At 47.1% G+C, this 23,820-nt stretch overlaps 1 protein-coding gene across 7 annotated transcripts in view; it reads left to right on the forward strand.

The window, feature by feature from the left end:
* The window catches only part of DLGAP4 (DLG associated protein 4), a 252,502-nt gene extending 230,614 nt beyond the window's left edge, over nt 1-21,888 (forward strand). For 4 of the 7 annotated variants that reach the window (XM_043982854.1, XM_043982853.1, XM_043982855.1 and 1 more), the window contains 5 exons: nt 3,808-3,896; nt 4,666-5,078; nt 15,667-15,758; nt 17,742-17,894; nt 19,822-21,888. In XM_043982854.1, coding sequence (XP_043838789.1) covers nt 3,808-3,896; nt 4,666-5,078; nt 15,667-15,758; nt 17,742-17,894; nt 19,822-20,040 — 966 coding nt within the window. In that variant the 3' untranslated portion in view covers nt 20,041-21,888. Of the gene's footprint in view, nt 1-3,458; nt 3,539-3,807; nt 3,897-4,665; nt 5,079-15,666; nt 15,759-17,741; nt 17,970-19,821 lie in introns of all 7 variants that reach the window. The other 3 variants (XM_043982857.1, XM_043982856.1, XM_043982859.1) reach the window with 3 other exon arrangements.
* Nucleotides 21,889-23,820: the final 1,932 nt, after the last annotated feature.

The following is a 23,820-nucleotide window of genomic DNA, read 5'->3' on the forward strand; positions in this document are numbered from 1 at the left end:
GCTTTCCGCTGTGACCCCTACTCTGCTCCCAGCAGGCAGACAGTCCATGCTCATCCCCAGTGAACCACTTTGAGTATTTTTTTCCCTGTATCTTGCTTTTCCCAAAATCTGAACCTGAAGATTCACTTGGCTACAACTTGGGAGCGGGACAGGGATTCTGGAAGGTGATGGGGGGGGGGCGGGGAATGACTCCTGAAAGCTTGCCTGCCTGCCTTACTGATAAGCCCCCTGGGGGAGTGGGGTAAGTTCCTCTGGGGGGCCAGAAAGAAAGATAATCACCATAGAGGCTTTGATCCATCCAGATCAGCTCTGGAAGCCTTCTGGCTCAGCCTCCAGATACCCCTGTTTACTGGCACTGCAAAGGGAACAGGCTTACTTGATGTGATCTTAGGGGAGGGAGGAAGGGAGGAGCAGGGTAAGTGGTCCCAGTTTGAGGTTTTGTTTTTAATTTGATGGGGAGAGGGGAATAGTGCAGACTTATACTAGGAGGCAGGTTCAGCGTTATAATCAGAGCTATCCTGATAATAGATTAAGATAGTGAGTGCCCTGTCATTGGAAGTATTCGAGTGGAGCGTAGACATCTATCAGTCAGGGTGGCTTTTTTTTTCCAGTCCTGGAAAAGAGGTTGGACTTAGGAGACCTGAGGGTCCCATATTTTCATTTAGGAGTGAGGGGTATTAAATATTGACAAGTTAAACAAAGTTGCTGTTGCCCTGATTCCACTCAACATGTCTTAGTCAATAAGGTTTCAGCCAAGCGGAGGCCTAGATTGATCTTATAAAGACTACTGTTAGGGGCAGCGAGGTGGCACAGTGGATAGAGCACCAGCCCTGGAGTCAGGAGTACCTGAGTTCAAATCTGGCCTCAGACACTTGACACTTACTAGCTGTGTGACCCTGGGCAAGTCACTTAACCCCAATTGCCTCACCAAAAAAAAAAAAAAAAGACAGGTACTGCTCCTCTCACCCCCTTTCTTTGCCTTCCCTCTAAGTTTGGGGGGCCAGAATCTTTGCCCCTCTACCCCTTTAATGAGGCTGATTAAGGTGTAACCCTTTACAAATGAGGAATTCCACCCATGACAAAGCAACAGACTAGATGTGTCAGTGACCCAGAAAACAGGAAATCACTAATTTTTAAAAACCAAAAGGGATCTTAGAGATCACAGGGGTCCAATCATCTCATTTTTACACATGAGGAAACAGGCCTAAAGAAGGGGAGGGAATTGCTTGATGCCACATAACTAGTTAGTGATAGGGTTAGAACCCAAGATTCCAGACTCCTACTGAAAGGACAGTATTATGATATAGGCTGTTGATATTTTTCAGCCCTTAGAGATTCGGGCTCTTGATCTGGTTCTACTACATACTAGCTGTGTGGCTGTGTGACTTTGGCCAAGGTCCTTCTTGTCTCTGGGTGAGGACCGGGTGATCTCTAAGGTTTCATCCATCCGTTCTTGGGTTCAGAGGTCTTACCTTAGGTTGATATAAAAGAAGAATTTGAGAACAGGGAAGGATGTGACGAGAGCCTCAGATGTTGGAAGTGTCCAGATGAGAACTGATGAAAGCCTAAAACAGATGGGAGTCTGGGAGGGCGTGTCTCAGCAGGCTGTGGACAGGACCAGATGGGAGTAGGAGGGTGTGTCCTCTAGGACAGTGCCAGCTGGGAATGTGGAAGGATGAAGACTGGCAAGTGTTTGAAAGGCGGCTACCAAGTGGGAAGAGGGATTAGCCTCCCTCTGCTTGGCCCCAGCAGACAGAAGCAGGACCAGTGGCTGAAAGCTGCAGGGAGGGTGATCTCTGATGACCAGCCTAACACCGGAGCTTTCCAGAAATGCAGTAGACTGATTGGGAACGCCCTGGCTTCCCACTTCCTAGAGGTCCTGCTTAAGCAAAGGCAGCTACGTGGCCTCTTGGCAGAGATGTGGTCTGGGCACTCTATACTCTATTCAGGTACAAGTTGTCTATAGACTAGCCTCTGAGTCCCTTCCACCACGGAGGATTAGACAAAAGGAACTTGGAGGTGTCCCTGTATATTCCAGGGGACCAGAGTTGAAAGAACTCCCAGGTTATTGACGTGGGGCAAAGGAAACTCAACTCTAAGGCAGCACCGTAGTGCCTCTCTTGTTCACAGACCCTTCTGTGAGCCAGACCCCTCCATCCTGGGCCTAAATCCTGCTGGACTTCACTGATGGCAGAAATACCTCATCTGTGAACATGTTCTATTTCTGAGCTAACCTCCCTACTCACTTAACTAGCTCAGTGTAGGAGTGGCCCCACTGAGGTCCAGTTAGCTTAAAAGTACACCCAGGGGGTAGCCCTGGTGCCAAGTTTGGGGGGGTGCACAGTGGTTAGGCTGCTGGCCCTGAAGCCAGGAAGACCCAAGTTCAAATGTGGTTTCAGATACTTAGTAACTGTGGCAAGTCATTTAGCCCTGTTTACCTCAGTTTCCTCATCTGTAAAATGAATTGTAGAAGGAAATGGCAAACCACTCCAGTATATCTGTCAAGTAAACCCCAAATGGGATCATGGAGAGTCAGTGAAAACGACAGAACAACAACAAAAAATTCCAAGTGGTTGGGCCATCTCTAAAAGCCCCTTCCAGGTCTAAAGTTGGGTGGTTTATCCTCTGGAGAAGAAGGACCATTTTGAAAGCTTTAGCCTAGGTCTTTTGAGGTTAGGGGTTGTGTTCCCATGCCCATCTGGGATGCTAAGTCAAGGGCTCACCACCTTAATGGGACACTAAGCCACTAAGGCCCAGCAGCAAACTAAGAGAGAAGGTCCCAGTGACTGGTGCTTCTCAGAGAGGTGTTTTATCCTCATCCTGGTTCCTGAGGGTGACCTTTCCCTCTTTCCAAAGCCCTAGCCCAGAGCTTGGTTATAGTCATCAGGACCCTTCTAACTTGCCCTGAGGCTAAGCGTCAGGACCTTCAGTGGATATGAAACCTGTTCTGCCTGTGACTTACTGGTGCCTTTCAGCAAGAGTTTCACATGTTTGCCTGCAAAGAAGAGTGGAAGGGAAAGTACTACTGCTTGTTTTCCAGAGATGTGGTTTCTCCCCTCCTCCCCCCCACCTCCCAAGCCCCCATCCTGGGGGAACCAGCAGGTACAGTGCAGGTATCCACGGAGTTTCCTAATGGAAAGTAAATTGTTTTTACCTGCAATTTTTCCTTCCTAATTCTCCCCAGAGATTTTCAAGGGATTCTTCCACAGTTGGGGCTGTGATAACTCTTCTGAGTTTACTCCTATTCATTCCAAGCTGGACATAAGGTGGCTGGATCCTCGGTCCTACCTTCGTGGGTCCTGCCTGCTGGGGGCCAAGACCTTCCCCAGGAAGTGCCCACCCTGTTCACCAGCTTCCATGGCCCAGGCATAACAACTGTGGCTCTGTGTGTGTGTGTGCGTGTGTGCGTGTGTGTACGTGTGTGTGTCTTTTTCTTCTTCTCTCTGATGTGTATAAAGGAGAGGACTAGAAGGAACGGTTTCCAACTCCCTGAGGACAGCGGACCCAAAACCACCGATCTGATGCCACCCTCTTCAGAGTAGGGACAGCCAGTAACACTCCCTTCCCCATCTCCCCATTCCCCTGCCCTTGTGGTATGAGCGGTGCCCGGCTTCCCTGCTCAAGCCTGTACGTCAGCGTGCAGTGTCTGCATGCTTGTCTGTCTGTTAGTCTGTCTGTCCGTCTGCACGGACCTTTTTTTGTGTTCTACTAATGTGAATTCTAGCCGCAAGTTCTTGTGTTTTTGTTTTTGTTTTATTATTTTTTTTGTTTCTGTTTGTGTATTTTTTTTTGTTGTTGTTCAATAAGGTTGACTGCATTCAGCCAGTGCCAAAGGAAGAGCCACCTCCCGCTACCAAATTCCAGTCCATCGGGGTACAGGTAGAGGACGAGTGGCGGTAAGTCAGAGAGAGGCGACGGCGGCTTCTTCCCTCTTTCCCTCCCTTTCTCCCCTTTGACCTCTCCTCTCCTTTTTCACTCTGCTCCCTCTCTCCCTTCTCTCTCTTGCTCTTCCTCCTTTTCATCTTTGTCCTCTTCTAGTCCTTTCTTCCTCCTCTCTTTGTCTTATTCCGCCTCTTCCCCTCTTCCTTTCTCCATTTTCCCTCTTCCATCTCTACCTCTTTCTTACCTTGTTTCTTCCTTCTCTCTTCCTCCTCTTCCCTTAAGCTGCACTTACCATTCGGCTCTAATCCATGTCTCTCCTTCCCATATTGATGATAACTAGACTGGGCTTGGGGCAGGGGCAGGCGACAGGCGCTCGGTAGTCCTCTGAAAGTTTCCCCGTGGCCGTGTGCTGCCAGAATTGAGCCTTTGCTCTGTAAGGCAAAAGCAGATGTTGAGAGAGCTTAGGGCAGAGGCGACGGCCCTGAGGCTGCAGACGTGTCGTTCTGGTGTAATGGCCTACCGCAGTACGCAGGCAACCTTATAACTGTGTGTCTGTGTGTGTATGTGCGCGCGCACAGGGCAAGGCAGGGGGCTACGCAGAGAATGCAGCGGGGGGGTGAGGCCTGGGAGGTGGAAGGGGCTTTGGGACCCAGCTGCAGGCATGATGAAGTGATGCATTCCTTTGTCTCCCTGGTGTATGTGCTGGGTGCGGTAAAGACACACGGGCCCAGTCTGGCCCGGTCAAGAGTGCTTTCTGATACCCGGTTGTTCCCCTCCTTGTAGGTACAGCGGAGCCTCTCACAGTATGTCCTCCAAGCGGGACACTGACTCAGACACGCAGGAGGCCAATGACTCCAGTTGTAAATCCTCTGAGAGGAGCCTGTCCGACTGCCCGCCACACCACAACTCCATCCACATTGACACCAGCCCCCGGCCCTCCGCCAAGGCCTCCCAGATCAAGCGCAACCTCTCCTATGGAGATAACACTGACCCGGCCCTTGAGCCTTCCTCACTTCCCCCACCCGACCCCTGGCTGGAGACTTCATCCAGCTCTCCCCTGGAGCCTTCCCACCCTGGGGCCTGCCGGAGGGATGGCTACTGGTTCCTGAAGCTGCTTCAGGCAGAGACAGAAAGGTTGGAAGGATGGTGTTGTCAGATGGACAAGGAGGCCAAAGAGAACAACCTCTCTGAAGAAGGTAGGGAGGAAGGACCTGCAACCTTGGGGGGAGGGCAGGGTGGGGTAGGGGGTGGGCAGAACCTCTGGGCTATTGAGTCCGCATGGGGGTGTGCATCTGTTTCCAAGATTTGTCATGAAATTATCCACCTAAAGATTAACAGATCACTCTGTGTCATCTTCAGAAGGGACTGGAGAAGGCATTTAGTCTACCCACCGAAAGCATGAATCTCCCTGCTAGTTTCCCAGCAAGAAAGAGCATGTCCAACCTTTTGTCAAAAGACCTTCAGTGATGTTAAGGGCTAAAATTCTAGCTAGACTGTCTAAAATCTAATGAGTGGTCGCCAGTAAATTATAAGCTTTAGCAAGAGTCAGACTTTTAAGCATTTATTAAGGAGAATAAGAATTTGGTAAAAAGAGAAGGAAAGGCCTAGATTCCTATCTATTAAAGGGAGAGCACATTTCTAGCTCCCTTCTCCACCAGCGTCCTCAGGAAAGAGGGATACCGAGCGCCAGTCTCTTCCTTCTTCCTCCCACTAGCCAGCGTCACTTCCTGACGCCAAAGAAAAGACTCCTGGTCTTGCCCTCAAAGACCTTCGCTTCATGGGCCCAACTCTTCTACAGTAAGTCTCCAGCAGGTGGCATCATTCCAATCGTTACAGTGAGAAAGGAGTAGCTTCCCTGTCTCTTGGGTTGCCCGTTCCATTGTTGGAGTGATCTGATTGTTAGGAATTTCTCCTCACAGGAAAAGGGAGAGGGCTTGGACTTGAGGTTACATTGAGAGAGGAAGCTCTCCTGGGAAGGAAACTGATTCTATTATGAAGTTGGCACCTTCTCCACAACTTAGTAATCTTGGAAAATTGCCTACAGTACTGGTGTCAAACTCAAACAAAAACAGGGGCCACCCAAACTGTACCTAAGGGCCATATATTGACTTAGAAAACCACATGTTACTGTTATCTATATTTTATTGCATTTTAATTTTTGTTAAATATTTCCCATTTACCTTTTCATCTGATTCAGGCAGTACTCAGTGGTGTTAGGGGAGGGGAGGGGAGACTTCATGTTTGATTCCTCTGTCTTAAAGCACTGAGAGGCTGTGAATTGAATTGAGTCACACAGCCAGTGGGTGTCAAAGACCTTGAACCCAAGTCTTTCTTGCTTCAGAGCTGGCTACTCTACACTGTCCATTCCTTCTCACTTTCAGCTTCTCCTTAGATTGAGGAGAAATTTGTCTCCCTGTCACTTAAAGAATCATAAAGCTGGCAGAGACCTGAGGCCCTGTAGTCTACACACATACCACATGCATGTACAGTTTTACAGATAAGGAAACTGAGGCCCAGGGACATTGTGTCTTGCCCAAAGTTACACACACAGTAGGCATTAGAGACAGAATTTGAATCCAGATCCTTTGAATGCAGAGGCATTGCTTTTTTTCTTCTAGTTCTCCCCTCTAGGACAAATCAGAACAAATTTAATTCCTCCTAACACAATGCCTGGCACATAGTAGGTGCTTAATAAATGTTGATTGATTGATGACTAACCTAATAATCCCCCTTCACATATTTGAAGGCCACTGTCTGACCCACTAAATCTTGTCTTCACTAGAGAAAGCACCTCCTCAAGTTCTCCACATGACTTGATTTCCAGCTCATTCACCATCCTATTTGACAACTTTTTCTGAATGCATTCTAGTTCATAAGCGTTCTTCCAAAAATTATGAGCCCAGACCTAGACTCTAGATAAGGAAGGTCTGGTCTGACAGAGGCTGAGGACAGCACTTCTCATTTCAGGACAATAGACTTGTGCCACTGTATCCTTGGGTTTACATAGTGGCTCATGAGGCCCCCACATGGAAGGTGCTCTTCTTTGGTGAAGTCATCATGGGCACGGAGTTGGACAAATCTAAAACTCCTCTTTCAAGGAGTAAAGCTTATATGTTGAGGGGCAGCTAGGTAGCGCAATGGATAAAGCACCGGCCCTGGATTCAGGAGTACCTGAGTTCAAATCCAGCCTCAGACACTTGACATTTACTAGCTGTGTGACCCTGGGCAGTTCACTTAATCCCCATTGCCCCGCCCCCCCCCCCAAAAAAAAGCTTATATGTTGAGAGTTTTTATTTAATCTTATTTTAATGTCTTTTTTCATCACATTTATTTCTGAATATTTCCTCCCCGACCTACCCAGCTAGAACTATCCCTCATAACAAGAATTACAAAAGAAAGAGGTAGGGAAAACAGTCCAGCAAAACAAACTATTCTCTATCAACCATGTCTGATGGTGTATGCCACATTCCATATCCATAGCTCCCCACTTTTCTCTTTGTTTCCCTACACCTACTACATACTAGGTACTTAGTAAATGTTTGATTGATTGGACAGGGCCCTGATGCCTAGCCCTGGCTATGCCACTAACTTTTTCCTTTTGCAGTGCCTCAGTTTCCCCAGTTGTCAAGTTGTGGAGCCTCAATCTCTTTTATTGTATGCATTGAATACCAGACACCAATGCCTTGCATTCTCTGTCTTTGGAATTGTTATCAAGGCCTCATCAAGTATCTATTCTCCGGACACCTTTGACTTCCCTCACATTGCTACTGTTTAAACTAGCCCATGGCCGCCCACAGAGGACCCTCTTAATTTCCAGAGCACAGGTCTCAGGAAGTCACCTTCTGATAGCCAGGCTCATCCCCCTGCTCTTAGACACAAGGAACTCACATTGAACTGAAGCAAGAATGTGCCTTCTGGCCTGTCTCTACTCCTAGCTCTTGATGGCCTTTTTACACATTTGTTCTCATTTTTATTTCATTTAGCCGTGCTCTCCTAGCCCACTCCAGGGCTGGGCAGCCACAGCTGGGAGAAGCCGGGTTTTCATATAGCCTTCTCTCCTCTGGCACCAAGCACACTGCTGCTTAACCACCAAAATTATGAGTTTGCAGGACCCTCTGAGGTCAGCTGAAACGCATCTGTATAGGAGGACCCTCTGTCACATTCCCAGCGAGCCTCCAGCTGATGCCCTCCCGAGGGGGCTCCTTCCACTCTGAGGGAGCCTTGGTTATATCTAGAGCCTCAGTGCTTTGGAGTTCATGGTCTCCAAGGGCAAAGGCTTCTCAGTGGCCTCTAAGCACATGCCTCTTAGCACCAAGGTGAAGAATTCAGGTGCAGGAAGAGACCTGGATGCTCAAACCCAGCTCTTGATTGCATTGGGTCTGCTTGGCTGTTCCAGCTCAGATGACCTACATAAAGATAATACCGAATGTTTAGGAGATGGTCATTCAGGAAGGTCAGTCTTCCTCCTATGATAGCAGAGTTCCTCATCCTTGTTTCTGAATCTACACAGCTGCTTGCAGTGCCTGGCGCACAGTAGGCATGTAATACAACCACAGCTTTAGAGCTGGAATCTGAGAGGTCATCCAATCCCGAAGTCACTTTACAGATGGGGAAACTGAGGCCCAGGGAGGTGAAGTCACTTGCCTGTGTTCACACATATGGTGTCACAGATCAGATTTAAACAGCACCTCTTAGATACCAGAGCCCGGTGCTCTTTTATAAATGCCTGGTGAATCAAATCTGACTTATACCCACTGTTATCAGCTTAGCAGAGTTTGGGAATTTATCAGTTAAGCGTTTGTTAAGTACTGACTGTTTGCAGAGCACTGTTTCAGGCATTAGGTTCTGTCTGTCATTCAGTCACTTTTCATTTGTGTCTGACTCTTTGTGACCCAATTTGGGGTTTTCTCAGCAGAAACACTGGAAGGGTTCTCCCATTTCCTTCTCCAGCTCATTTTACAGATAAGGAACTAAGGCAAACGGGTTGAGTGACTTGCTCAGGGTCATGTGGCTAGTTAGTGTGTGAGGCCAGATTTGAGGAGGCAGACATTGCAGGAGGTACCAAATTTAGATAAGAGACAGTTCCTGCCCTGTTGTGATGACCCCAGTCTTGTAAGGGGAGAAGATCCAAACATGGGTAACTGGTAATATACAGTATTACACAATAATCACCTTAAAGAATATCAGATTTGGGGGCAGCTAGGTGTTGCACTGTCCCTGGATTCAGGAGGACCTGAGTTCAAATTTGGCCTCAGACACTTGACACTAGCTATTGTGACCCTGGGCAAGTCATTTAACCCTCATTGCCCCACAAAAAAAAAAAAAAATCAGATTGTTTGCCATTTTGGGGAGGGGATAACAGAGGGAGGAAGGGAGAAAAATTTGGAACTCAAAATCTTATAAAAACGAATGTTGAAAAACTATATTTACATGTAACTGGAAAATAATAAAATACTATTAAGATTGATAATCATCGGGGGCAGCTAGATGGCGCAGTGGTTAAATCACCAGCCCTGAATTCAGGAGTACCTGAGTTCAAATCCGGCCTCAGACACTTGACACTTACCAGCTGTGTGACCCTGGGCAAGTCACTTAACCCCCATTGCCTGAAAAACAAACAAAAAAAAGATTGATAATCATCATAGGGGCAGCTAGGTGGCACAGTGGATAGAGCACCGGCCCTGGAGTCAGGAGTACCTGAGTTCAGATTCGGCCTCAGACACTTAAAACTTACAAGATTGATAATCATCTTAAAGAGTTAGAAAACAAATATAAGGTTGGCAACTAAGTGGCGCAGTGGATAGAGCACTAGTCTGGGAGTCAGGAGGACCTAAGTTTAAATCCAGCCTCAGACACTAGCTGTGTGACCCTGGGCAAGTCACTTAACCTTCATTGCCCCCCAAAAAATAAATAAATAAATAAATACATGGAAATTAAGGAAAAAAATAGAGAGGGGCAGTGGACTAGAGATGCAGGAGACAGCAGATGTGTAGATTTGTTGTGCGTGACTATCCTTATTTCTTACAAGTAAGAGTAAGAAGCTAGCCAAGAGAACATGCACATTTCCCAGCATCATTCTCACTGCACTTTAGGCTGAACTCAGCCAGGAGAATCCCATTCCCTCACATAAGGAGAACAAATGGCCTCCCATTGCAGCTTGTTGATGGCTTAGCAGGCTAGAGGTGGAAAGAGCACAAATTCTGGGAACTGGAGAACCCGGCTTCATATCCTGGGATCATAGATTGAGAGCCGGACATGACCTCAGAGGCCAGCGAGTGCAGCTCCCTCAGTTTACACTATCTGAGATAGGATTTGAACTTGGGTCTTCTGCTCTATGCCCAACTTTCAGTCTGCTGTACCACCTCAGTACTTAAAACCTTGAAGGCTCTTTTTTATTTTATATTTTACTTATGTACTTATTTATTTAATTTGGTGCCAGCCTGTGATGTAATTGGTGTCTAGAACTCCCAGTACAAAAACTCCCTCTGCCAAATGCAGATCACCAACTGTTTACCTACAGCACTGAGAGGTTACAGGATTTGCCCAGTGTCACACAGCTAGAATGGGTTAGAGCTAGAAGCTGAGCCCCAAACCGAATGACTGTCAAGGCCAGCTGCCCATCTATCTACCTCTTTGCTATGCCTCATGATGTCATGCTCTGTGAGCTATAAGATGTCTCAGGCCTGCTCTGTAGTCAAGCCCAGTGCTCTGCATATAATAGGCACTTAATATATGTTGAATGAATCTGTTCTCTGCATCAGAAAGCCTCTTTCAGGGAGCCAAGATGGGGAGGAAAGGCAATAACCTCTTGCACTTCCCAACATGATCGAGCCAAAAACCTCCAAACAAGAAAGCCTCTTTTGGGTTGAGATTCCCTTGACTTCAGTTCCTCAGAGAGGATTTTCCCTACTATCTTAGTCCCTGACAAATTGATCTCTCCTAGGGAAAGAGGACTTGGGCCCCAGTCACATGATATTTGCCTTAAGGCATAGAAAGGGAAGAGGAATTGAGGGTAGAACTGGATGCCACAGGAGTCAGGTTACTAGGAGGCATATTTCTTGGCTTGGTAGAAGAAAAAGCTTCCTAACAGTGAGATCCGTGCCCACTTGAGAGGTGGTTGTGAGTTCCTATCACTAGAAAAAGCAGCTCATCTGTTGAAAATCAATAAGGCAATTTCCTTCTCATTTACTTGGACTGTAAGCCCTCTAACTTTACTTCCAGTTTGGGACATTCTGTGGAATCCCTGGGATCCATTAATTCTTTCATATAATAAAACCGAGGCCCCGGGAGCCTGCCCTCACGGAGCTTGGGTTACATAGAGGGGAACAATGGGTGTGCATAGAAGTAGATACAAAAGGGGGCTGTTAGGTGGCGCAGTGGATAAAGCACCAGCCCTGGATTCAGGAAGACCTGAGTTCAAATCCAGCCTTAGTCACTTGACACTAGCTGTGTGACCCTGGGCAAGTCACTTAACCCTCATTCCCCCCTGCCCCCCCAAAAAAGAAAAGAAAAAGTAGATAGAAAATCTATATGTAGCAAATACAAGGCAATTTCCCAGTATTGGAGGCACTAGTAGTTTGACGAAGTGGAGAAGGGGGAGTGCTAGGAAAGACCTTGAGGAGGAAGTGGTGTTAGTGCTGAGCTTCCAAGAAAATTGGGGGTTCTGATAGGTTGAAGAAAAGAGGGAGGACATTCCGGGACTAGGAGACAGCCTGGGCAAAGGTGTGGGAGATGGAATGTCATGTATCCACGTATGACAGCAAGAAGGCCAATTTGACTGAAAATATGGAGTGCTCAAAGGAAGTAATGTGGAAACATCTTGGAAAGGAAGGCTGGAGCCCTATTGTGAAGGGCTTTACCAAACTGAGAAGTTAGTCTTTTTTCCCAGAAGAAAAAGGGAGCCACTGAAGTTTCTTGAGCAGGAAAGTGACATGATCAGACCTGAGCTTAAGGCGTATCACTTTGGCAGCTGAGTGGAGGACAGTCTGGAGGGGCCAAGTGAGGCCTGATTGGCCCTCTCTTTTTCCTCCTTTCTCCTCTGAGTGCAGCACAGACACAGAAGGCCTCCTCAGAAATGCTGCTTTAGACTCTCCTTCTGTTGAACTCCAGGAGGGGAAGCAGGAGTTTGAGCCCAGACGCTCGGCTCTTCTGAGAGGGGAGTACTAGGCTAGAATTATATTTATCTGCTTCCATAATATCATTAGTCATGGGGATGTGGTTTTCAGGTTCCAGGTGAAAACCACAAAATCTTAAAAGGTGAAAGGAACCTCAAAGACTGTCTAGTACAACTGTCTTATTTTACAGGGGGGAGACGGAGCCCCAGAGAGGGGAGAGGACTGCAGTGCAGGTTTACCGGCTCTCCATCCGGGCTCTCCTCGCTCATCGTGGACCGCCTGTGGCCTTTTTTGTTCACCCTTTTAAACCAGGCTGAAAAGTTCTCTGTGCATGTTTGTTGAATGAAAACCGGCTGCTCTAGCCTATGCAGAGGTTACACGCTCCAGCCCAGAGTCCCAGGTCTTTCTGTCTTACAGAAGTAGGTGTCAGAGCTGAACAGCAGGACAAGCATTGAGACCACCAAGTCCAATTGGATTAGGAAGCTGAGGCCTAGAGAAGGGGAAGGCTGCACTGTTGTTTTGGGGTTTTTTTGCGGGGCAATGGGGGTTAAGTGACTTGCCCAGGGTCACACAGCTAGTAAGTGTCAAGTGTCTGAGGCCGGATTTGAACTCAGGTCCTCCTGAATCCAGGGCCAGTGCTTTATCCACTGTGCCACCTAGCCGCCCCCGAAGGCTGCACTGTTAGTACTTAGGAGAGCCAACTGGCTCCTGGAAGAGGCCCTGGAGCTTTTAGAGAAGATCCACAGACAGGGGGATGTTCTGAAATGGCTAAGAATGGGCTGTATGGGAACCTCAGAGTGCTGCTTACCACCTCCCTCCCTTTTTTAAAAAATTTTTTTTAAATTTCTTTTTATTTTACCTCCCTCCCTTTCTTGCAGAAGTAGGGAAATAGAGACAGGATGCTGCAGGCATGGATTATTTTGCTCAACTTTTTTTTCATCTTTGTTACAAGTGGTGGCTCACTGGGGTGGGAAGGGTTATATTTAGAAATGAATGTTACAACAACAACAAAAAGGAATGCAGTGGGGGAAAGGAATCAATAAAAAGATCATTCATTAAAAGCTGAATCTTCAGAGAATTTTTAGTGTCTAACTAGGGGAAGCACACAGCTTAGACGTCCAAACTTGAAGCAACACTAGATGGTGTCCTTTTGCATCCTAGCCATAAAGCTTAAATCCAAGAGAAGGAAGGAAAGAAGGAGAATTACCAAGAAAGTGGAAACTTGAAGCACATAGTAGGTGATTAATAATCACTAGTTGACTGACTACACTGTCATACCCTGTTCTTTGGAGGCCAGTGAAATGAAATTTGGAGAGTAGTCAAATCAGCCCTTGGAAAAAGTGGTGGGAATGGAAGTTATTTCATTTATACTGAGCACCCCCAGTCCAAAATAGGGACATCGAGGACAGCAGTTTCCCTAGCAATTATCAAGTGAGGCAGCTTTTTTTCTTTGTGATTTTTTGTTGTTGTGGTTGTTTTGGTTTGTGTTGGTTTATTTTGTTTTGTTTTGGGGTTTTGTTTGGTTTTTTGGTGAGGCAGTTGTGTTAAGTGACTTGCCCAGGGTCACACAGCTAGTAAGTGTCAAGTGTCTGAGGCCAGATTTGAACTCAGGTCCTCCTTAATCCAGGGCTGGTGCTCTATCTACTGCACCACCTAGCTGCCCCACAATTTAGTTTTTTATATGGTGGATTTGAAGTCCAGGTTCCAGTCCTGCCCTTCTTGCCTGTGCGATCGTTACTTCCCATGTCACTGGTTCATCTCTTAAATGGAAGGAGCTGAACTAAAGTTTTTTCCAGCTCTGAATCTATTCAGTGTTCCCTAGTGCCAAACAGGTACAGAAAGATAATGGCATCCATAGGATATGGATTTTTTTTATTCTAAAATAAGTTTTATTGATGGTTTTGAGGGTTTTTATCAGTCATTTCTGGAAGCAACTTCCTTCTTCTACTGTTCCCCCAAAATCCCTCACTCATTAAAAAAGAGAATCCATGGAGCACAGCAGGTGTCAGCTCCCATACCCACAGCATTGTGCCATTGTCATTCTCTCCCTCTCCATTGGGAGGAGGGAGTGTTTTGGTCTTTATGGAGAATGTAGAAAGAACTACAGGCTCTGAGAGTCAAGACAACTTGGTTCTAGCCAATTCTTCTTTTTTATGTTTTATTTATTTTATTTTTAATTTATGGAATAAAATGAACATTTCCATAACATAGTATAATTATTATTATTATTATTATTATTATTTTGTGAGGCAGTTGGGGTTAAGTGACTTGCCCAGGGTCACACAGCTAGTAGGTGCCCTGCAATCATTTAAAAAAAAAATTATACTATGTGGGCAGCTGGGTGGCGCAGTGGATAGAGCACCGGCCCTGGATTCAGGAGGCCCCGAGTTCAAATCCAGACGCAGATACTTGACACCTACTAGCTGTGTGACCCTGGGCAAGTCACTTAACCCCAATTGCCTCACCAAAAAAAAAAAAAGATGATTGCAACTGAAACCACAGATCTACTATAGACAACTTGCTATTCCTTTTAAATACATAGTAAAGTTATCATGTAGATTTCTTTTTTCCTTTTTTTCCCCTTCCCCAGCCCTCGAGATAGCTACCATTAGACATAAATATATATATATATATATATACAAAACCATTCTGTGCATACTTCTGTTCATTACTCCTTTTTCTGAATGCAGATAGTGTCTTCCTTCATATGCCCTTTGTAGTTCATGAAAGTCAAAAAGACTTATTTGCTCAATACCACTGTTATTGTATGTAGCATTCCCTTGGTTCTACCTACTTCACTCTTCATTATTTCATGCAAGTGTATCCATGTTTTCTAAGATCATCAAACTAACAAATTCTTCACGTGACTTTGGGCTGAGTCACTTGTCCTCCAGCCCTCAGTTTCTTCATTCTGCCTCTGCTACTTGGTACCTGTGTGACCTAGAACAAGTTCTTCTCTGGGACTCCTCTTCCTCCTCTTCAATGTGTGAAGGGGATTGGACTCCAGGGTCCCCTTGCAGCTCTAAATCCTGTATTCTATAAAATGGAGATAATAACATTGTAACCATCTTCTTCGTAGGGTTATAAGAAAAATGCTTGAGAAACCTTTCAAGTTAGTGGTATAGATTTGTGGGCCGTTGTAACCATCACTGCTGTTATGACCACTCTCATTGTCCCTAGTGTCCCCAAAGGGGGCGGGAGGTTTGGAGCAGGGTTTTTTTCTTGTTTGTGTCTGTGTCTATACTTGTGCTAAGTTTCTAAGGAGGCAGCTTCGGAACAATAGGTGACAGCCTTCCCTCTCGTGGGAGGGCTGGGCTGAGCTGTTGGCATCATCGAGGCAGTGGGTAGGCTCAGAGCCATAACTGAGAATTGAACTGGAAGCCAAAAGACCTGGCATTCAATTCTAACTCTGGCACTCATAAGCTGTGTGGGGCTGGGCAAGGCACACAATTTCTTAGCCTCAGTGTCTTTATCTGTAAAACAAGGGTGAAAAGGGATACTTGCACATTGTATTTCATGAGATTATGGACAATGTGCTTTGCAAACATTGAGACTATAAATGATGAGTTGTTATGAATAATAATAATAACAGTTATTACAATATCCTCCTCAGGCCTTCTCTGAGATTGACTAGTTTTGATCTGAACCAACCTTTCTTCTCTTTCCTCAGTCTTAGGGAAAGTCCTCAGCGCTGTTGGTAGTGCCCAGCTATTGATGTCTCAAAAATTCCAACAGTTCCGGGGTCTTTGTGACCAAAACTTGGTGAGTCTAAATTCCCTTGGTGGCCTTGAAGCTGCTGTGAGCTTGGGTTGGGGTAAAAACAGGAATCTGGCTCCCTCTGGCTAACTTGCTGCCAAACCAGGGCTGTTCCTTCGGCTGATGACTCTGTAGGCTCTCACATTCTCCTCTGGGGAAAAGATGTCAGCAGCAAATCCTGGGTCTTTAAAGTGACTCAGACATTCCAGAACCATTAGTTTGGGGTGGGGGGTGGGACGGGGAGGAGCTGGACTTGTTGCCTTATGTCAGAGAAAAAAAGCCTGGCCCACTTAGAGCCAGTGAACTTGCTAATACCACAAACATCCAAAACAAAAAAAGGACTGAAATCTCTTACACATAAGGGACTGTGTTCTTGTGGTGGAGTACCATTGGTCAACCAAGTGACCACCCTCACACTAGTGACTGTGTCCTTTGGCCCAAGAGTGACCTCCTGACTGATTCTGAGCCACCAAGCCCAGGAGGGAGCAGTGAGAGGACTGGGAAGAACATTGAGCTCTGGGGTCTCTAAGGGTAGACCAAGATTAGGGGCAAGGAAAAGGGCAAAAGACTGAGTCACTGGGAGGATGAGACAAAAAAGGCTCTTTTTAGGACACCCCCTTAAAAAGGGGGTTCAGTTTTCAGTTTTAATAGCCCTAAACTGAGGTCAGTTGGATTCTAGTCTTGGTTCTGCCCCTGTGACATACTGCGCTGACCAGGGACAGATCTCCCCTCTCTGAGCCTATACCTTCTGAAAAAATGGGGCTAACAAACCCAGCCCTGCCTGCCTGACAAGAGCCTAGTGAGGGTCCAGCAAGGCAGTGGATGTGATGACACTTAAATGTTAAAATATAAACAGGAGGAAATAATATCATTATCACTATTATTGACACTTGAAGTAATAACAATGATTAGTGAGGGGAGAGAGCTAAATGTGTTCCATCTGGCTTTCGGTCTCATTGTTTTCCTCATACATATTTTCTGTGACACCCTCCCACCCCCATTTCTGAGCTCCTGGCCAGGCCAGCATGAGCAGTATTTTCTAGGAAACAATAATAACAACGTTGTTATGAATATTGAGATCTCTATTGAGAAGCAGACGGAGAGCTGAAGTCAGGACAATAAGCATTTGATTTCCAGCTCTTGACACCTAGTAGGTGTTAGACCTAGAGCGGGCAGAGGGAGTCACTTATCAGTATAGCTTCCTATACTGGTGAAATTACCAATTTGGTCAAAATTTCTTTTTAAATCATTATTAAATAAATTATGATCCTTTGTAGTTATAGTTTCACCATTGATGGAGCATCACCACATCCATCCTCCTTATCTCTCCTTGGATTTTCCTATTAGCCTTGACAGGTGGGGCACAAGAGTTAGTAACCCCACCCTGATAAATGGAAAGAATGTGAAATTTGGGATTCATATATGTGCTGGGAACTTGGGCAAAGTCACAGGGTATCACTGTACCTTAGTTTCCTCATCTATAAAATGGGAGAACACTAGATGTTTGTCCCTTCCAATTTCTAGCTCTCTGATCCTGTGATGCCATTCGCCTGAGACTCAAGAGTTGGGGAGTGTTTGGTCCAAAGTCACAGAGTTTCTCATTCTCATACTCCTACAGCCTGTCCCCTTTCCCCGAAGCTGCTTTCCTACTTTATGATAGGTGGGCATCGGTAAAGCCCAGTGTGAGACAGACCATCAGAAAAATCCTGTTATTGATAAAGAGTCAGACAAGAGACTAGAAACTTGAGCAAAGAGAACACATGCATCAGGTTTCCAGTACTGTGCTCCCCACTACAGCTTGGGCTGAAGTCACAGAGCAGAATCTCAGATGAGGGTAAGGAATGGTCATTCCATTGCTTGAACAGATTGTTGGTGCAGTGAATGAATGAACAAAAATCTATCTTTGTTCCTATCCTGACACAGTCCCCCAAGGGTCAGGATGGGGGTGGGTGCAGCCACTGAGTTTCCCTCTTTCTTTGACCCTTGTAGAACCCTGACTCCAACCCCAGGCCCACAGCCCAGGATTTGGCTGGGTTTTGGGACCTGTTGCAGCTGTCCATCGAAGACATCAGTATGAAGTTTGACGAGTTGTACCACCTTAAAGCAAACAGCTGGCAGCTGGCGGATCCCCCCGAGAAGAAGGTGAGCATGGAGCACTGCCGAGGGGCTGAAATCCAGGGGCTGTGACCTAGTCGGAAATAACACTTTCTACCATCGGTCAGTGCAGCTCGGCTCGGTTCTCGATGTGTCTCTAAGCTAGGACCACGCAGACCCATTTCTGTTCCTGGAATCCATGCTTCCCCTGCCATCTCATCCCACCCCACCCCATCCCACCCCAAAGCTCTGTCTTGTGGCTTTTTTGTGATTTGTGCTGTGTCTTGGCTGCTGCAATACCATGCACGGACAATCCCACCCTTGGGACGGTGGCGGCAACACCATAGGGTTGCTAGAGCCCTGTTTGGTGGTTTGAGAAACCTATGTTCAAATCCCAACTCTGACCAACTTGCTGTGTGACCTTGGGCAGGGCCAGTCCCCTCTCTGGGCCTCAGTTTCCTACTTTGTAAAACGAGGGGGTTACAAATGAACAAACCAAGTGAGTAATCTGGTCATATAAATAGAGCAATCTTTTAAGCGGAAATCAAGCCATTTAGAGCTGCTCGGAAAAAAGGTGCTGAGAACTGACAGATTCAAAAGTGATTTCTACCAAAATCTTTAAAGAACTAGTAATTCCTATGTTATATAGACCATTTCCAAGTGAAGAAAATAATAAAAGACTGCCTAGTTCTTTCTGTGAAGTAAATAATTGTCGTGATATCTCCCAAACCTGGCAAAGATAAAGACAAAAAAGAAACTTATAAGCCAATGTCATTAATGATTTTCAGAGAGAGAGGGAAATCTAGATCTGTGATTTCATTGGTTTGGGAAACTCTCAGTGTAGAATCTTCCTCTGGTGATGTAGAACAGCATCGCATCTGTAATTTATAGTCTTAGAACCAGGGGACTTAACTTTTTTTGTCATGGAAAGGTGTCCATGACATAAAAGGCAGGTAAGTGGCAAGGTGGATAGAGTGCTGGGCCTAGTTTCAGGAAGGCCTGAGCCTCAGACACTTTCTAGCTGTGTGACCCCGGGCAAGTCACTTCACCTCTGTTCACCTCAGTTTTCTCATCTGTAAAGTAGGGATTCTCCTCCCAGGGTTGTTATGAGGATCAAATGAAATGATAATTGTAAAGTGCTTGTAAAGACACTTAGTATAGTGTCTGACACATAGTAAATACTATATAAATGTTAATTATCACAGTTGTTATTATACAAAATATACATAATTTACAAAGGAAACTAAAGATTAGTGAAAATAAAGATAAAATTTTTTCCCCTATCCTCCACGTTCATAGACCCCAGGTTAAGAACCCTTGTCTTCGTTACATGAGGCACCAGGAGGTTAAATGACTTACCCGTGGCCCCATAGTGTCCGGGGGAGGGAAGACCTGAACTCAGGCCTTCTTGACTGCAAGACTGGCTTTCTCTAGTCACAGCCGTGCTGCCTCCATTCATGAATGCTAATGCAAAAAATGTCAAACAAAATATTGGCCAACAGAATGCATCAGTGCCTCAAATGGTTACTAGGATACAGGAAAATGAGCCCTAGATCTGGAATCAGAAGACTGTGATTCATATATCTTGGCTCAGCCACTACTCCCTGTAACCCTGGGCAGATTCCTTCTATGATCTAGAACTCGATTCCTCACCTATGAAATGGGAGTATTGGACTCAGTTGGGTTTTTTGAGTCCCTCCCAGCTCTAGATCTGCTGCTGCTGTTCTGGGAGGAATCCAGGGGGAACCCACCATTTGGCACCCTGTAGAAGCACTTGGTACTGCCCCCAGCCGTCATCATCCCCCCCTTCATCCTGTGCTAATTGTCTCAGTTGCTTGTGGCCCAGCCACCAGTTGGGTGGAAGCCATGGGGTTGGGGGAGGAGGGGAGGACGAGGGCGGGGAAGGGGCGGTATGGAGTGCGCGTGGCAGCCATCTTTATGTTACTCTTTATCTCCTTACTGTCTCGATCTAAAGGAAGAGAAGAAACCTCCCCCTCCTGTGCCAAAGAAGCCGGCCAAGTCTCGAACAGCTCTGAATCGGGACAAGGCCTCAGACTCTGGGGACAGGCAGCGCCAGGAAGCCCGAAAGCGTCTCCTGGCCGCCAAGAGAGCCGCATCAGTGCGGCAGAACTCCGCAACAGAGAGCGCGGACAGCATTGAGATCTATGTCCCGGAGGCCCAGACCCGACTTTGAGCCAACGAAACGGAAAAAGGGAAGGAACACAAGCAATTTTTAAATCATTAAAGAGCAAATGAAATACTCCCACCCTTCAGTGTGATTATTCAGTCTAGAGACACCGGAGCCAACTTTAAAACAAAAATTACCAATTAACGAAAGGGCTCGAATTTGGCTTTTTTTTCCTCTTCCCCTTCTTCCCAGCTTTCAGTGATGAAGATTTGAAACAGACAAGCAAACTACAGGACCGGCTTCTCGTGCTGAAGGCAATATTGCCACGTGGACTGGACTGACAGACTCCTGCAGCTCCCATGCCCAGGCTCCAGACTGTGGATCTTTTTACCTGTTGTGTTTCATGAGAAATGATTAGTTTTATTTACAAGCTACAGAACAAGAATCCTGAGCAGCCACTACCGCCCCAGGCACACCCACCTCTCTCTTCCCTCCCATCATTCCTTGGTCTTTGTTTTTGACCTCTTCCTCTCAGCCCGCCCCCCCCCCCCAAAGACCTCCCCTGAGGTCAGGTGGGCTCCTGCCTTGCTGGTGGGTTGGCATCCTGGTGAGAGCCCTCCATTCTATCCCTCAGCGTTTTCTCTTCTTACCATCAGGGCTGGGAAGGAAGGGAGCAGGGGCAAGAGGACAGGGAGGGATGAATGGCTATGCTGTGGGAGCACCCACCCCACACATGGTCCTTTTGTTAATGGAAAACAGTTTTTCAGGAGTAGAGAGCAGGAACAAAGTTCTCCCTGAGGTGCAGAGGGCATGGTGCAGTAGAAAGAACATTATTAGATTTGAAGTCAGTGGACCTGAGTTCAAATCTCAGCTCTGATGCTTATTACTTGTGTGACCTTAAATGAGTCACTCACCTCTGGGCCTCAACTGCCCCACTTGTAAAAACAGAGAGGATGGATTGGCTCTCTCAGATCTCTCAGTTCTCCATCCTGTGAACCCTCCTCAAAGGCTAAGCCCAGCTTGGGAGGCTAAAGAATGTACCACCCACCTTCCTGCCCCCTTTCTTCAACCCTCCCCTTCCTTGGCAAAGGAAGCTAACGCAGGAAAGGGGGAAAGCTGATTGCGGTGGGGTGTGCACTGAGCCAGCCAGCCGCAGGTGTTACAGACAGATGGAGCCCACAGTGGGGAGGGACGGCTGGGGCTCCGTCACGCCTGGTTGCGGACGTGTGTGTACATATGCACATAGACCCCCCCCCCTCCCCTCCACGAAGGCGCACATAGACACACGCGTGTGCGCCCCCATACACACGTGCACAGGAGGCCTCTAGGCACCAAGTGGGACGTTGGTGTATGAAGAGCATCTATTTTTACATGTATAATATCTAGGCGTGTGTAAGAGTGAGTGTAAAAATCCTTCCCTTGGTGTTAGCAGCTTTTCCCCTTTGTAGCCCGTGCCTGGGGGGGAGGGAGGGGCAGGCAGACAGGTGGACCCTTCCCATTTCAGGTTTTCTAACTTTGAAGCCCCTCGTGGTGGCACTGAACTGCCAGGACCCCAACGGATCCCTGGGCTCCCTCGCTGAGATGGACAGTGTCCGGCGGCTCCTCCAGCCCCTCAGCCCAGGAGTTCGGGGAGTCAGGAGACCGTGTGCACTCGGTGCCCCCCAGCAAATGCTGTATACTATGTATATGTCTATATGGCATTGCAGGCTTCTCTGTGTAGGCCTCGTCACACAGAACGAGCACTGGAAGGAGTCAGGAGGCCTGGGTTCCAGCCTCCAGCTCTGCCACTTTCTGTGACCTTGGGCAAGTCACTCAACCTCTGTGTGCCTCAATTTCCTCCTCTGTACAATGGGGATAGTCCCCGCCCCTCCCTACCTCACAGGCATGTTGTGAGAATAAATAGGGTCACGTGTATGACTGACCTCTTTGCTGTTATTGGGGGAGGAGGGGTTGTGTTGGGAGGGTCGCCTCAGTCTGTGGTGTAAAGCTTGGGGGAGGGGGGGGTGCTCCAGGCTGGGCTGTCTGGATAACTTAAGTAGGGAATAGTGTAAGAAGTGCCTCTCCTGACAAGCACAGTTCCAGTCCCTTTGTAGTTTGCAAAATGACAGAAACTTTTGTGGGGACCTCCTTGCTCTGGGTGCCTGCTAAGCCTAGCCTGCCCTACACGACTCACCTGAAGGGGGCGGAGGGCGAGGATAGGAGCCTGCGTGTGCTAGAGCATCTTCTCAGGAGAGATCAGGCCATTTAGAGCCGCTCTGCAAAAGCAGAGGTGGCTGCTAACAAGTGTCTGCTCAGCAGCAGCCTGCAGCCTGTGCACCCCAGGAGCTTGGGCTTGGCTCTAAGAACCCAGGGAAAGGGGCAGCTAGGTGGCACAGTGGATAGAGCACTGGCCCTGGAGTCATGAGTACCTGAGTTCAAATCCGGCCTCAGACACTTAACACTTACTAGCTGTGTGACCCTGGGCAAGTCACTTAACCCCAATTGCCTCACTTTAAAAAAAAAAAAAGAGAGAACCCAGGGGAAAGTGGCCTCTTTGGGAGATTTCTCATTTAGTCAGTGAGGTCATCCTGCAGCAAGAACCCTTAGCTGGTGGGGAATGAGAAGCGCTGGATTCTATTCCTCCCTCTGCTCACTCAGTGTGACCTTGAGTAAGTCACTTCCCCACTGAGTCTTGGTTCCCCCATAAAAGATAATCTAACACAGGGGACCCTTAAGCTTTCTTCTTCCATGGCTTGTTGGGAGGTTCAGTCTAGATGAGAACATTCAGAGTGATGTCCCAACTCTTCCCAAAACCATTCTCGGACCAGTTCCAGCTCATGCTGACCCCTCTCTCCTCCAGTCTTAGAAATTAATAATCTGGGGCAGCTAGGTGGCGCAGTGGATAGAGCACTGGCCCTGGAGTCATGAGTACCTGAGTTCAAATCCAGCCTCAGACACTTAACACTTACTAGCTGTGTGACCCTGGGCAAGTCACTTAACCCCAATTGCCTCACTTAAAAAAAAAAAAAGATTAATAATCTATGCTGTCCATCAGCATCTTTTAACACAGATTCCCTGGCCCCCGCCCCCACCTTGGATTGCTGTTTTAACCCTAGTTAAACTTTTCATTTAATTTGTTATTCCTATCATTTCCCAACTAATTTCTGAGCTCAGGATCCCTAATTCTAAACCCGACTGTGATCCTCCTTCCTCTTGGCCCTTTCTCCTCTCTGGGCCTGTTTCCCTATCTATAAAAAGTGAGTGAATTGGGGCAGCTAGGTGGTGTAGTGGATAGAGCACTGGCCCTGGAGTCAGGAGTACCTGAGTTCAAATCTGGTCTCAGACACTTAACACTAGCTGTGTGACCCTAGGCAAGTCACTTAACCCCAATTGCCTCACTAAAAATAAAAAAAATTTTTTAAAGTGAGTGAATCTCTGCTTGGTTCCAACCCAGGCCAGGGTGAGGAGCCAGTTGGAACAATGGGTGTGTTGGTACTTTGCGACCTGGAAAATGGAATGCACAGGTAAGGAAAGGCTCAGCACACATCCTCTCTATTGTGCTCGGCCCAGGGCCAAGCATGGAACAGGTGGGTGTTTAATGAAATAGGAAAATGTCCTAAGAATTAGTGGAAGTGCAAAGGAAATCCCTGTGATCTCTTGGCTCTGTGTGATTGGGACACACTTAGGCTTAGTATCAATAGTTCTCAATTCTAGGGATTTGGGGGTGAGTGAGCTGGGGCCGTTTTCAATAGGCGGAAGTCTGCCTCTTGCCTAAACCATCCTAATGTCCTCCTAGAACCAGACCCTAAATTTTGGGATCCGCAGGACAAGTTTAGTTGTTTGGGGAGAGAAGGCTGGAGCTCACTT

This window comes from Dromiciops gliroides, chromosome 2 (assembly GCF_019393635.1).
Source record: "Dromiciops gliroides isolate mDroGli1 chromosome 2, mDroGli1.pri, whole genome shotgun sequence".
Taxonomy (NCBI): Eukaryota; Metazoa; Chordata; class Mammalia; order Microbiotheria; family Microbiotheriidae; genus Dromiciops; species Dromiciops gliroides.